We start from the raw sequence: 13164 nt of genomic DNA, 5'->3' as shown, positions 1-13164 counted from the left end.
CCTTCGGTGGCTTGGTCTAATGAACTTTGATGACCGACGACGGTGTATGAGGTCTCACATGTTTACCGAGACAGCAAACTCGCTTTTACTACAACAAGCAATGACGAAATATTGCCTGCATGATGGGAGGATGCCCCGTCTAGGCCCGAGAGACCGCCCTTTTGCATTGGGTGATCAAACAAACTGATAATGTCACTCACTGACAGCATGTTTAAGTCACGATGATAGGCGATGATGATGATGATGATGCAGCTACTGCTCACATGTGATGCGTTTTGTTCGGAGCTTTGTCTCGTTGTTTCGGAGCTCTGGTGTTAATCGACACTAATCAATACCGGTTCGGCCGAGGGGAAGCAAGATCAAACCAGCAGCACAGAAACGTGGCATGATGCGACAGACAAAGGAGAAGATGTGGGTAGGCCACGTGGATTTACTTCCTCGAAGATCAATGTAGTGTGTTGTGCTAGGAGACCATTAATTAGCTCTAATTGTAGATAATAAGAGAGGAAGCATTGGTCAAAATACGGCGTTTGTTATTGCGCGTAGCTTTGATTAGTCTTGAGGTGTGTGTTCGGTATCAATTGGCGGGAGGTTAGTGGAGCATCATTTCATCGTATCTTCTCATTACTCACCCGCACAAAACATCATGTTTCTGTCTAGTGATGGGTGAGTGATGGTGGCAGGGGGAACTGGAGTCAGTTTCGATTCGAATACGAACATTTCCAGAACCGACTCCGGAAAGTAGTTTCGATCAACATTATTCGGAACTGGAGTTCGGACTCATCCGGAGTCATCCGGAATCGTTCTCTGATTCGGATTCAGTTTCAAATTCAGATTCAGTCTCGGGTTCATATTCGGATACGGATTCGGGATCGGATTCGGATTTAGAGTCGGATTCGGAGTCGGATTCGGATTTGGAGTCGAATTCGGAGTCGCATTCGTAGTCGGATTCGGAGTCGGATTCGGAGTCTGATTCGGATTTGGAGTCGGATCCAGATTTGAATTTGGAGTTGGATTCGGATTTGAATTGGAATTCGGATCTGGAGAAGGCTTGTGACTTCGACTTTGGCTGGCTCTGGCAGACTCCGAATCCGACTACGGATGACTTGGATACCGAATGAGGCTGACTTCAGGCTGAACTGAAAGCTTCACCGGAGTCATAATCAAACTAACAATAGCCATAGTCGGGTTGGAATCGTGGGAGCGCTCCAGAAAGCCCATCACTAGTTTGGTCATCTCGCAAGCACCTCGCGCCACCCATCGATCGTTACCTACGCTAGAACTTACGTTTGATCCCATATTGATCATTAAAGTTGTTTAGAAAATTTGGGTGTTGTATTCTTAAGAAGCAGCAGCAGCACAACCACGCTCGTAAAAATGCTACTGCATTAGTGCTAGTTGATTGTAAAGTCCTCAGTGTTAAACTTTGTCTCATTAAAACATATCTCTTTTCCTTTTTTTATCTCCTCCATACACACACACAGTACTTGGATATCGGTGAGGATCTAAACGTACCTGATGACTTCACACAGAGCGAAATGCAAACCGGTATGTGGTGGCGCCATCTGGCGGCCGGTGGAATTGCCGGTGCAGTGTCGCGGACGTGCACGGCCCCGCTGGATCGGCTGAAAGTGTTCCTGCAGGTAAATAGCAAAAAAATATGCGAACAAAAAAAAGACCCTTTTCTAACGGTCCTTCTCCCCAATTGTAGGTTCAAGCATCTAAACAGAGAATCTCAGATTGCCTTCAGTACATGCTGAAGGAGGGCGGCGTGCGGAGCCTGTGGCGCGGCAACTTTATCAACGTGCTGAAGATCGCCCCGGAGAGTGCGATCAAGTTTGCCGCGTACGAGCAGGTGAAGCGGCTGATCCGCGGCAACGACAAGCGCCAGATGACGATCTACGAGCGGTTCGTGGCGGGCGCGTGTGCGGGCGGCGTCAGCCAGACGGCAATCTACCCGATGGAAGTATTAAAGACGCGGCTCGCGCTGCGCAAGACCGGCGAGTACAGCAGCATACTGGACGCGGCATCCAAGATCTATCGGCGCGAGGGGCTGCGCTCCTTCTACCGCGGCTACATTCCAAACATGCTCGGCATCATCCCGTACGCCGGCATCGATCTGGCGGTGTACGAAACGCTGAAGAAGAAGTACCTTAGCCACCACGAGACGGAGCAGCCGAGCTTCTGGCTGCTGCTGGCGTGCGGCAGCGCCTCGAGCACGCTCGGCCAGGTGTGCTCGTACCCGTTGGCGTTGGTGCGGACGCGACTACAAGCGCAAGGTAAGGGATTTTAAAACTAAACTATGTTTGTTTCTTTCGCTAATGTTTGCCTTCTTTTTTTTCTGCACCCTTCCAGCGGTCACAATCGGTCCCAATCCGGACGGCAGCGTAGCGGTCGAGCCGAACATGACGAACGTGTTCAAGCGAATAATACAGACGGAGGGCCCGGTCGGTCTGTACCGGGGCATTACGCCGAACTTCATCAAAGTATTACCGGCCGTCTCGATCAGCTACGTCGTGTACGAGTATACGAGCCGTGCCCTCGGCGTCAACATGACGTGATCTGTTTCCCGCGTCGATCGTACACACCAGCAGCAGCAGCAGCGCCGGGAGGTCGCACACTCTTCGCTTCGTGGCATTCGCGCCTCCCCGCTCCATCTTACCATGGGGGAAACGTCATCCTTCTTCGCACCCAACTCCTTTTGCCATCTACCATTCAACCTGCCTGTCTGCCTTGTGGCTGCCCACGAAAGTAGACATGATTTTATTGCGGTCTCTTCTACTGTATCTACTTGCAGTAGTAGTAGTAGTAGTAGTTGGGATGATCGGTTGATGCAGATGTCTGTTTCGGTTCGGCATTTGCCCGTCTAGTGAATTGGAAAAACGAATTACAACCAAAACACCAAACAATTCCCCCAACATGTTGTTGAACAAAGAGCAATAGAGCCTTTTTCTGATTACTACTGATACGCTACTGCAAAGCTCTCCATACAATCGTCCCTTTTTCCTGCGCTTCCTTTACCTTTTTTTGTGTTGCTCCGTCGGAGTTCGGGATGAGTTAGAAGGATGAGATTGTGCAGTAGTAGGAAGAGAAGAGTAACAGGGACGGGGATGGGAGTAAATGTTAACCGATGAAGCAGAAGCAGCAGCGACTGTGCCCGTGGCAGTTGGGTTGGCAGTGCGCAGCAGTGGCGAACGAAGCGACAGCGAGTCCCGAACAGCATCTAGACACACGAACGAATGAATGGCGGATGGTGGATTAAATTATTTCTTTTATTTTTAATAGTAGCCAATTTTCAAATTAGTCCCCCTCCCCAAATTCCATGTATTCAATTTATTTAACCTGCAAAAAAGAAACCACCCAACTCTCAGCGCACTTACGCGAGCACGTGCGCGCGCACGCCCACTCGCACGCACATGCCCTTCCGGACGCGAATGGGGACGAGTAATGATAGAAACACTGTGGAAGCGGTGGAAGTGATTGCATGTTTTGCACGATCAAGACAACAGCAACCCACACACCAGTTCGTTCCTTATTGCCGTTTGGGAAGCAGCTGACAGCCCCGACCGACGGAAAGGGGTGGGAGGGCCCTTGCAACTCTCCATTTGTATCTAAATAGTAGCGCTAGTTAGGACTTGTAAAGCAATCAAAGAAAGTGGCTCTCTCTCTCTCTCGCGCGCTCTCACAAACAGACACACTTATAGTATCTTCCTACAAACTTCCTGCTTTTCTATCATTACTCTCTAGCGGCTCGGAATGTTGTGCAAAGTGCGAGAGGAAAGGTGCGCGCGCGCGACCGCGTCGCTTTTTGGAGGTTAGAGAGGTGATAAAAGATACGAAACACGGAAGATTTCTGTTCGAACGGCAAGAAAAACACGCGCAGAAACTGAATATGGAATATGATTGGTTCTACGGGGTCTGCGCCTAAAGGCGTGAGAGCATCAACAGGATAAACCAGATAGTGAACAGCAGGAGAAAAAAAAATGAAAATCACACACAGAGAGAAAAGGGTAGCAGCGGTACACGAGCGTACACAACTAGTAAAGACTTTTACAATTTTAAATTATTTATTATTAAAAGGAAAACGCAGCAGAGAAGTACACAGTATGAAGGTTAAACGAAACAGAAAAGAGAAGAAAAAGGAAGAGGAAGGGAAAAAAACAGCACGAAGATGAGCGGAGAAGATGAAAACATATTACAATACAAACAAAACAAAGTACTAAATACGAAACCACCCCCACTGGGCAAGTTGTGTTTGTATGCGAACGAAGCCGCGCTATCGCAGCCGTAACGATGCAAGTTGAGAAATGGGATTTTTGTTTGCATGTTTTTGTTTTTGTTTTACCCATTTGTGTTTCCATTCATTATGTTATATATATATAAGCGTTATCATGCACTATCGTTTACATTGTGTTATCTTGCCTTCTTACTAGACAATTCATTCATTACTTGCTGTTGGTTTCAAAGCAACATGTGATTTAGTATCATTTATGTTCACTTACTTATCTCATTTTTTCATTTACATTTACATTACCCAAACACAGAAGTAGTCGAGTGGCCAATAACGATAACGAATCCATCTCGTGGATAGAGCGTGAAACAGAAGACTAGTTAATGGAAAACCATGATAAAACCGGAAGGATATTGCAAACAATATACTACTACTACTTCTACTACTACTATTAAACATAATTTACTAACCAATAGAAGAAAAAAAAAACAAAAGGCAACGTGCGCAAGCAAGCACACCTTCGTCAGCAAAACATGTTTTGCAAGTTATTTCTCCTGTGATCATGGATGTTAAACTTAAATATTATTATATACTGAAAGCATACAAGTATAGTGCGCCTTCAACGAGAGTAAAAAATAAAGCGAAAGAAAGAGAGCTACTAACGATCGAAAAGTACTCTGCTGAGTGTGCAACAGCTGGAAGGGAAAAGGAAGCTTACGAGGCTGAACACGTGAACCACAGTTATGCAGAGTTGAATCAAATGCATTGCAATGAATCGAACAAGCATGTAAAACTTGGACGTTGAACACTGCACCCGTCTTTTCTCTGGTTAAACATAGAGGGAGAAGCAAAAGCCACAAAACCAAATTCCTTAAATGAAATAGAAACGCAAAACGGACAAGCGGAAAGCAAACGCAACAACTGAAATAGAAAACTACACAGTAGACGGAGAGCGAGAGGGAGATTTAGTTAGGGTGTTAGGGTAGTAGGATGATTTTGAAAGGGTGAAATGAAAACGAGCCAGAGGTAGAACGGCACACTAAAACAGTATGGAAAACGAACGGCGGATGATGATGGTGCGGGGAGGGGGTGTATAATAACGAAAACTTACGAAAACACTTTTGTGCGCATTTGTTACCAGTGCAGTGATATCTATGTAGTGGAATGTTTTCCGTTTTAGTTTTCAAATTTACACATGAAAACGTAACACGGAAATTGTTAAACAAAAATCTAACACACACAATTCGAAGTTCATGTTAATTCATCTGTTTGAAGCTCAGTCACACACACACAAACACAAACCATGTTCATGTAACTCTAATAGTTAACAACACGCTTAAAAGTGGTTATTAAAAAGGCAGCAAACAACATTTAACAAGAAAAGGTAACATTTAATCCCTTTCACACACACACCCTCTCTCTCTCTCTCTCTTGATATCAATAGCTTATAACACAAACAGCAGTGCAAAAGTGGATGAAAATAGAACCATTTTTCCCTCCATCGTTTGTTCTGTCGTTAGTTCAAAAACATTTAAATCGCAAACAGTACATGTGTGCGTGTGTGTGTGCATGTTCGCTGAGTGTAATACTGTCGAAAGAGCAAAGCAAAACTGGTATTTAGTATAATGCACACACAAACACACACACATCCGTCACACACACACACACACACACACACACCACGTGTCAGCCGTAAAACTGGCCAAATTTACAATAATAGCAATGAAATGAATAAAGAAAGAAAGAACACTCAAAAACTCCAAACTTATAAATGCGCTACTTACTGCAAGATAATGTAATAGAACAATTGATATGAATAAATAAAAAAGAAAAAAAAACGAACACGAAGCAAAATGACAATTTCAATAAACGCATACCAAGCATACAGCAGCAATGATGATGGTTGATGATTTGTGGTGTCTTTTTGTTGTCGTTACTAAATAAAAGAAAATGTCATTAATACCACAATCTACAACGCATCGCGGTGTAACGACGATTTTGAAATGAACAGCTTCGAATCCTCACCACTAGATGGCGCGATGAGCGGTTCAGACGAGCGTGTATTGCAGTTTGCATAATGTTAGGAGCCGTGTGGTGTGTGAGTGAGAGAGTGAGAGGAATATACTGTGGCAAAACAATCGATTTCTGCGCGTTTATTGGATTCGTTTGATATTCTTAACCGTTGTTAATACCTTGTTTTAATTGCTTTATTTTCTCTGAGTTAAAAGATATGATTAAATAAAGTAAACAACACAAATCTAATAAGCTTCATTGTGGAATATAGTTTGCTTTTATTGCTTTCATTTCGGTTAGAAGTGTACAGTTTGGTCGGAGAATCAGTAGTTGTTTAAGAAGAATCAGCTGTTGTTGGCTACTCGGTAGTGGTCGCTTCCTCCGCAGTGGTTGTCGCTTCCTCAGTAGTGGTTGCTTCCTCCGTAGTGGTCGCTTCCTCCGTAGTGGTCGCTTCCTCCGTAGTGGTTGCTTCCTCCGTAGTGGTCGCTTCCTCGGTAGTGGTGGCCGCCTCCGTGGTCGTTGAAGCTTCTGCCGTCGTCGGGCTCGCCACCGAAGTACCCTCGGGAGCAGCCGTACTGGTCGTGGGTCGGTGGAACGGAGGTCTCAACCACCAGGGACGCCCGCCGAAGGGTGGGCGCGGATGCCACGGTGGACGGAATGGAGGAATCCCAGGAACAGACCACCAGGGTCGTCCCGGCCGTCCAAAGATACCTACGGGTTGGATGGCGGGATTACGCTCCACCGATCCGGAATCATCGTCACTCGATTGGGAGCTCTCCGAAGAGCTGCTGTCGGAGTCACTGCGCTGTACTTGCTGGCGTTGTTGCTGTCCCCTTGGCCCTTGACCAAAGTGGGGCAAGAATAGGGGCCCCGTAGCAGCGGAAGCAACCGCAATGGTAGCGGCCGCTAGGAAGATGAGACAAAGTTTCATTACGATTTCCGTCGCTTTACTGTCGTACCGGGAAGCTCGCCGAAGGAACTGATGGCTGATGGTTCGATAGGATGCGGCTTTTAAAGCAACCGGAAACGGAGCTGTAAGCGGAAGTCTCGATGGAACCAATTGAGTAAATATCAAGTGTTAAAAACAAAGGTACATGTTTTTCCCTTTCCTATTAAGCTTCCTGCATAGAAGAAAGAGTTTAATTGGAATTTCTAATTTCGGAGCGCGCTAAGACGTCACAGGAAATGATAACACAGTTTTGCCGGAGGTACTTAAAACAATCAACATTAGATTAGCATTGGAATACATTTAATAGTTGAACGAAAAACACTCAAAATATTGACACAGCTGAACTCGAGCCAGCTCTGCCTGCCCTATAATAACCACCAACCGTCCTACTAAGCCTATCTATCTCAAAACTTACATCAACCAGTACAAGGATGAAGTCTATCCTGGTGGCCTTTGCCACCCTGTCAGTCGCGCTGGTGGTGGTCGTGGCCATTCCGGCCAGCTTCAACTACGGTGGCGGTGGCGGTTACTTCATCAACGGAACGGGCCAAAGCTTCAACTTTTCCGGCGAAAGTAATGGTACGAGCATTCCGGGCCTGCCGGATTTCGGTAGCTTCCTGCCGAACCTTGCCAATCTGACGCAACAGTTCGGTGGATCGTCGGGCGCGTTCCCGCAGTTTAGCATTCCATCGTGGACGAACTTTACCGATGCGTTCTCGTCCATCTTTCCCTTCTTCGGTAATGGGCAGGGTGGAGGTTTTCCGTTCTTCGGATGAAGTGTGGTGATGCGATGCGATATGAACGAAAGTTAATAAAAGTATATTATGGCAGTCAAATTGGTATGGTCAGGTATGGCTGTATTGCATCCGAAGCAAAGCGAATCTATTTTTTTTAGAGAATATGTTATATTTGCACATGCTTAATCATATTTATATGGCTTGCTAATATATCACCGCTTTAATATAGTTATGTCTCGCTCTTTCTCTCTAGTTGGCCTACTCAAGATAGGCCATACTCACGTCGATGTGACATGGCCTGGTGACCAATCATTCTCCAGGATGCTCAGCCCCTGTCTGCAGCCTCCTATCCATGCAGACACCCGATCTCCGTGTAGGTCTCGCTTCACCTGGTCCAGCCATCGAGTTCGCTGTGCCAAACTGGGGATCGCTGTCAAACACCTTGTTGGTGGGGCATGAGTCCGGCATTCTCATGACATTTATTTGTTGGCTTCGAGACATTGAAACAACGGAACTGCAACGCTCAGAGGCTGTTTGTCGCGGGGCTTCTTGACAATCGGATAGACTCGTCCGCGCTTCTTTCGAAGTTCAACATGCATGTTCCGCCGAGATCGCTCCGAGCTAGATCGCTATTCGACGTAGCGAGGATCGTCGCACTCGCTTTGGCTCCTCTGATTCGTGTATTCGTATGTGCCGTGAGTTTAATGTCATCTGTGATCGTCATCAACCTGACATGTCGCGCGCTGCGTTGTTACAGTGCGACCTTCTACGTGTTAATCATTTTACTTAAGACTAAACGTGACAGATTGATGATCGAAACGGTGACTTTCATGTAATGAAAGTAAGCGTAATCGCTTCAAGTGGGCTTCTCGCGGTCCGTTGAATTTTATTTAATAAATAACAAATAAAAAAACAAATACTAATGTATTGAAACATCAATCACATTTAAACGGCTTGTCTAACAATATGCCAACTACCTACCGAAGAATACGTCTACACGTATACAATTTGTTGTGCATATTATGCTAGTATCGTTAATTAACATCTGAATAGACATAACACGCCTAAAGGTATACAATTTCTTATGCATATGTATACTATTATCGTTATAGGGGGTTTCACTTCTTCACAAGACCGTACTACCCTTACCCGTGTGTCATCCAGTCTTGGAATAAAGTGAAAAACGTTTTCCATAATTTTAGCACAACTTTTGAGGTAAAAGGGCAACTTAGAAAATTCGAGTCGAGAGCCGCGGGCCAGACTCCAAATTGTATAAATAACATAATTAAATTATGCTATCAAATAATGCGATTGGTGATTTACTTGATTTGGGTTTTTTTGTATTTATATCATCCAAGCAAAGTTACAAATTGGTAGTTTCTATTCTTGAAAATTAAAATTTATCAGTTAAGCATTGGAAACAGGGTGCGCAAAAATGGGATCAGTGAGTGAGTGCGCAAAACAACAAAGCAAGAGCAATATTGCTTCTTGATGACCTCCTCCTCTTGCGCCGTAAAAACTATTAGAGAACTATATTCTGGGGACGATAGAAAAGCCTTGATGATTGAAAAATTATCGAGACAAACGTGCATTTAGTAAATATCAACATGCGATTATATGAGATTCATGCCATGTCATATATCTTGATTACGAAATTCGTGTGAAAAGGCACTTTGACAATCGTTGTACACGTAAAAAGCAACAATTTGGAATCGTCGAACTCGTAAAATCAACAGTGTTTTTTTTAATTATCGTTTTTGTTTTCAAATATGACCGAAAATATCCCTGGAAAACTATAAAAACGAAACCAAATGATTTGTTTGAAGTTAAAAAGAAGCTAGCAGAAGTCAAAAAAAATATTATCGCGAGGAAAATGCATGGAGCTATTTCACTGTATCTAAAACATTGAATTACATGTATTGCATTGGCGAAGGCCGAAAGCTCTCTCTCTCTCTCTCTCTCTCTCTCTCTCTCTCTCTCTCTCTGTCTCTCTTGTCGCAAAGTGGCAAGCAAAATTTTAAATAAATTTACTGCAACCAGTCTTAGGGTATCTTGTCTATACAAAATGTATACACATGTGTTAAATGTCGAATGCGACTCTATTCCGAAAGTCTTATCGACGTCTTGAAACAAAAACAAAAATCAAATACCGAGATATTGAGGTCGAATTTAACCACACTGATTGGTCCGTCTCGTAGTACAGTCGTCAACTCGTACGACTTAACAACATGCCCGTTATGGGTTCAATCCCCAAATAGACCGCGCTGCCATACGTAGGACTGACTATCCTGCTATGGGGGGAATCAATTAGTCACTGAAAGCCAAGCCCACAAGTGGGTACAGGCAGGCCTTGACCGACATCGGTTGTTGAGCCAAAGAAGAAGAAGATTGGTCCGTCATTTTGTATTACTATAATTAATGTTGAAAGAGTACGACTCTATAAAATGCCATATTTAAAGAACTTCAGTAATTTGTTTACGAATAATTTCTTCTCAGCTTTTAAAATCAGGAAAATCCTGTCGAGGACCTGATTGAATGCTGCGACGGGCCCACGGGCCGGACTTTGCCGACCGCTGTTCTAAAATTTTCAAAATATCGATCACAATAATTAAATTAATTCGACATAATCACATTAACAGCATAAAGACATTGTATAAATAAAACTTAACAATAGGTCAAAATATCAGCAAAATAATCGTTGGTAAAAAGGAGCGATAAGAGAAGAACAATTATATTTAATAACTAATACGTTCGGTATGTCGAGCTTTAATCACCGACGAACCGACGTGACACTCCGAAGAAAATTAGCGTTCAAAAGTAGTCCCGATTGAAGATGATAGTTCTTACGGGTGGGTCACTTTTGTGACAATAGCTTTGAAATACAGTATCTTCGTAGATGATCTTAACAAACTGATTTAACTGTAACTGAGAGATGATGCAAGATTGAGTTAAAGCGAAGCAAAACGTAAGCGTTTTTTTCATAGTCACCGAACTCTGTACAATTGATGCAACAAAATTTAAATATTGTTTTGCACTTGTCCTTCACCTTGATCTTTTTGTCTTGTTCACACTTTAGTTGTTGTGACTGTAGCGCCCGCTTGTTTGGTCTATTAATTATTCGGGTGATTTTTGCATACGATTACCGATAGCAACAAGTTGGATGAGTGCACATTGCAACCCAAACAAATATTGAACCAAATGCATCTTTCGATTCTGCCAATTCTCGCTTCCTAGAACCGTATAAATAGACGCTGGCGGTTGACTGGACCCATCGTTATCATCAGTTGAGTGTCAGTGAACGAACGAAACACCATGAAACTTTTCCTTACCCTTCCGTTGACGCTGAGCGTGGCGATGGTGTTTGCTCTGCCCGCACACCATCACTCCAGGGGTGGCTCGTCCGCCAATAGTACTGGCCAAAGCTACAACAACTCCGGTTCGCCCAACAACTCTGCCGGCGTGCCTGACTTTGGGTTCAATTCGCAATCAAACGTTCCTGGATTTGGAAATGGCCAACAACCGGGACAACAGCAGCAGGGACAGCAAGGTCAGGGATTCCCATTCTTCGGTCAGGGGCAGAGTGGCTTCCCCACCTTTGGAGATAGACAACCGTTCTTCGGGCAGAATCAGCAGGGTCAGGATGGAAATGGTCAGCAAGGACGAGGCATCCCGTTCTTCGGCCAGGGAGGCGGCCAGGGCGGTATTCCGAGCTTTGGAAGCGGACAACAGAATGGAGGCATTCCTTCCCTCGGCAACGGACAGGGACAGAGCGGATTCCCGAGCTTCGGAAACGGTCAACAGGGTGGAAACTTCCCGTTCTTCGGTTAAAGTGCTCGTCTAAGCTAAATATTATTGAAAATTGAAGATGGAACATCGATAGAGAAACTAAATTTGTGGAAAAAAAACTATATCAGCTTTTACATCGAATATAAATATCAGGCGATTAAAATAAATGTAGTGTATTGGAATGAAAAATTTACTTTATTATTATGCATGATAAAATTGGTTCGTTTAACGAGGTGTAGAGTCATTTACTGGATCCAAGTAGGCACTGTATCGATTCTGTATTGTTTTATTCAGAATAAATTACGGATGCACTACAGGACCCGTTTCGGTTCTGGATCCGTTCCAGCATTGGATTTAATACAGGATCTGGATGGTTTCAGGATCAACCCTCCCTCTCTCTCTCTCTCTCTCTCTCTCTCTCTCTCTCTCTCTCTCTCTGTCTCTCTGTCTCTCTCTCTTGTTGGCCTGCTCACGATAGAGCACATCGATGTGACATGGCCCGGTCAACAGTAATTCTCCAGGATGCTCGGTCCCTGGCTGCAGCCTCCCATCCATGCAGACACCCGATCTCCGTCAGGTTTCGCTTCACCTGGTCCAGCCATCGAGTTCGCTGTGCTCCCCCGCGCCTTATACCGAACTGGGGATCGCTGTCGAACACCTTCTTGGTGGGGCATGAGTCCGTAGAGGACCACCGGGCGAATCAATGTGCGATATATCTCACATTTCGTGCTGGCTCGAAGTCTTCTGGATCTCATCAGTCAGTGAAGCCCATAATATGCACGATTCCCCTGCACAATGTGTCTCCGGATTTCGCTGCTGATGTCGTTGTCCGAAGTAACTACCGTCCCGAGATAGCAAATCTCCTTTACAACCTCGAGACTGTCGCCGTCAACTAATACACTGCTTCCCAGATGGTCTGAGTCACCGGCAAGCAGGTACTTCGTCTTCGTCGCATTGATTCTCAATCCAATTCTTGCTGCTTCGCGTATGAGTCGGGTGTACGCCTCACACACCTTCGCTGTTGTCCTGCCGATGATGTCGATGTCATCCGCGAAACCAAGAAATTGGAGATATCGGTAGAGGATCGTGCCACGGATGTCGTTGTCTAGCCCCGCGCCTCGAATGACACCTTCCAGGGCGATGTTGAAGAGCAGACAGGAGAGTCCGTCACCTTGCCTCAGACCTCTGTGACATTCGAACGATTCCGACGTCTAGTTCGATACTCTCACCTTGCACTGCATCCCGTTCATGGTGACCTCTAACAGCCGGATCAACTTCCCAGGGAAGTCGTACCGCTGCATGATGCTCCATAGCTACTTCCGGTCTATGGTGTCGTAGACCACCTTGAAGCCGATGAACAGGTGGTGCGTTGGGATCTGGCGCTCTCGGCACTTCTGGAGGATCTGCCGTAGAGTGAAAATTTGGTCGGTGGTGGATTTGCCTCCAAC

At 45.1% G+C, this 13164-nt stretch overlaps 4 protein-coding genes across 13 annotated transcripts in view; 3 read left to right on the top strand and 1 right to left on the bottom strand.

The window, feature by feature from the left end:
• LOC1277102 (mitochondrial adenyl nucleotide antiporter SLC25A25) overlaps positions 1-5971 on the top strand; it is a 29616-nt gene extending 23645 nt beyond the window's left edge. For all 10 annotated transcript variants that reach the window (XM_557186.4, XM_061652944.1, XM_061652942.1 and 7 more), the window contains 3 exons: positions 1485-1643; positions 1712-2279; positions 2356-5971. In XM_557186.4, coding sequence (XP_557186.3) covers positions 1485-1643; positions 1712-2279; positions 2356-2561 — 933 coding nt within the window. In that variant the 3' untranslated portion in view covers positions 2562-5971. The remainder of the gene's footprint in view (positions 1-1484; positions 1644-1711; positions 2280-2355) is intronic.
• Positions 5972-6498: 527 nt separating this feature from the next.
• LOC1277101 (uncharacterized) lies at positions 6499-7227 on the bottom strand. The gene has a single exon (XM_316534.4). It carries the CDS (start codon positions 7173-7175, stop codon positions 6603-6605), a length of 573 nt encoding a protein of 190 aa, XP_316534.2. The 5' UTR covers positions 7176-7227; the 3' UTR covers positions 6499-6602.
• Positions 7228-7576: 349 nt separating this feature from the next.
• LOC1277100 (uncharacterized) lies at positions 7577-8029 on the top strand. Its single transcript, XM_316533.2, has one exon. It carries the CDS (start codon positions 7625-7627, stop codon positions 7967-7969), a length of 345 nt encoding a protein of 114 aa, XP_316533.2. The 5' UTR covers positions 7577-7624; the 3' UTR covers positions 7970-8029.
• A 3171-nt stretch (positions 8030-11200) lies between these two features.
• Positions 11201-11905, top strand: LOC1277099 (uncharacterized). The gene has a single exon (XM_316532.4). The coding sequence runs from the start codon at positions 11243-11245 to the stop codon at positions 11756-11758; it is 516 nt and encodes a 171-aa protein (XP_316532.3). The 5' UTR covers positions 11201-11242; the 3' UTR covers positions 11759-11905.
• Positions 11906-13164: the final 1259 nt, after the last annotated feature.

Source organism: Anopheles gambiae, chromosome 2 (assembly GCF_943734735.2).
Source record: "Anopheles gambiae chromosome 2, idAnoGambNW_F1_1, whole genome shotgun sequence".
Classification (NCBI taxonomy): domain Eukaryota; kingdom Metazoa; phylum Arthropoda; class Insecta; order Diptera; family Culicidae; genus Anopheles; species Anopheles gambiae.
The sequence above is the reverse complement of the archived record's forward strand: the minus strand, read 5'-3'. Positions and strand labels throughout refer to the sequence as shown.

Excerpts from the sequence above, each read along its gene's own strand:
- LOC1277101 (XM_316534.4), bottom strand. The coding sequence starts at position 7,175 with ATGAAACTTTGTCTCATCTTCCTAGCGGCCGCTACCATTGCGGTTGCT.
- LOC1277100 (XM_316533.2), top strand. The coding sequence starts at position 7,625 with ATGAAGTCTATCCTGGTGGCCTTTGCCACCCTGTCAGTCGCGCTGGTG.
- LOC1277099 (XM_316532.4), top strand. The coding sequence starts at position 11,243 with ATGAAACTTTTCCTTACCCTTCCGTTGACGCTGAGCGTGGCGATGGTG.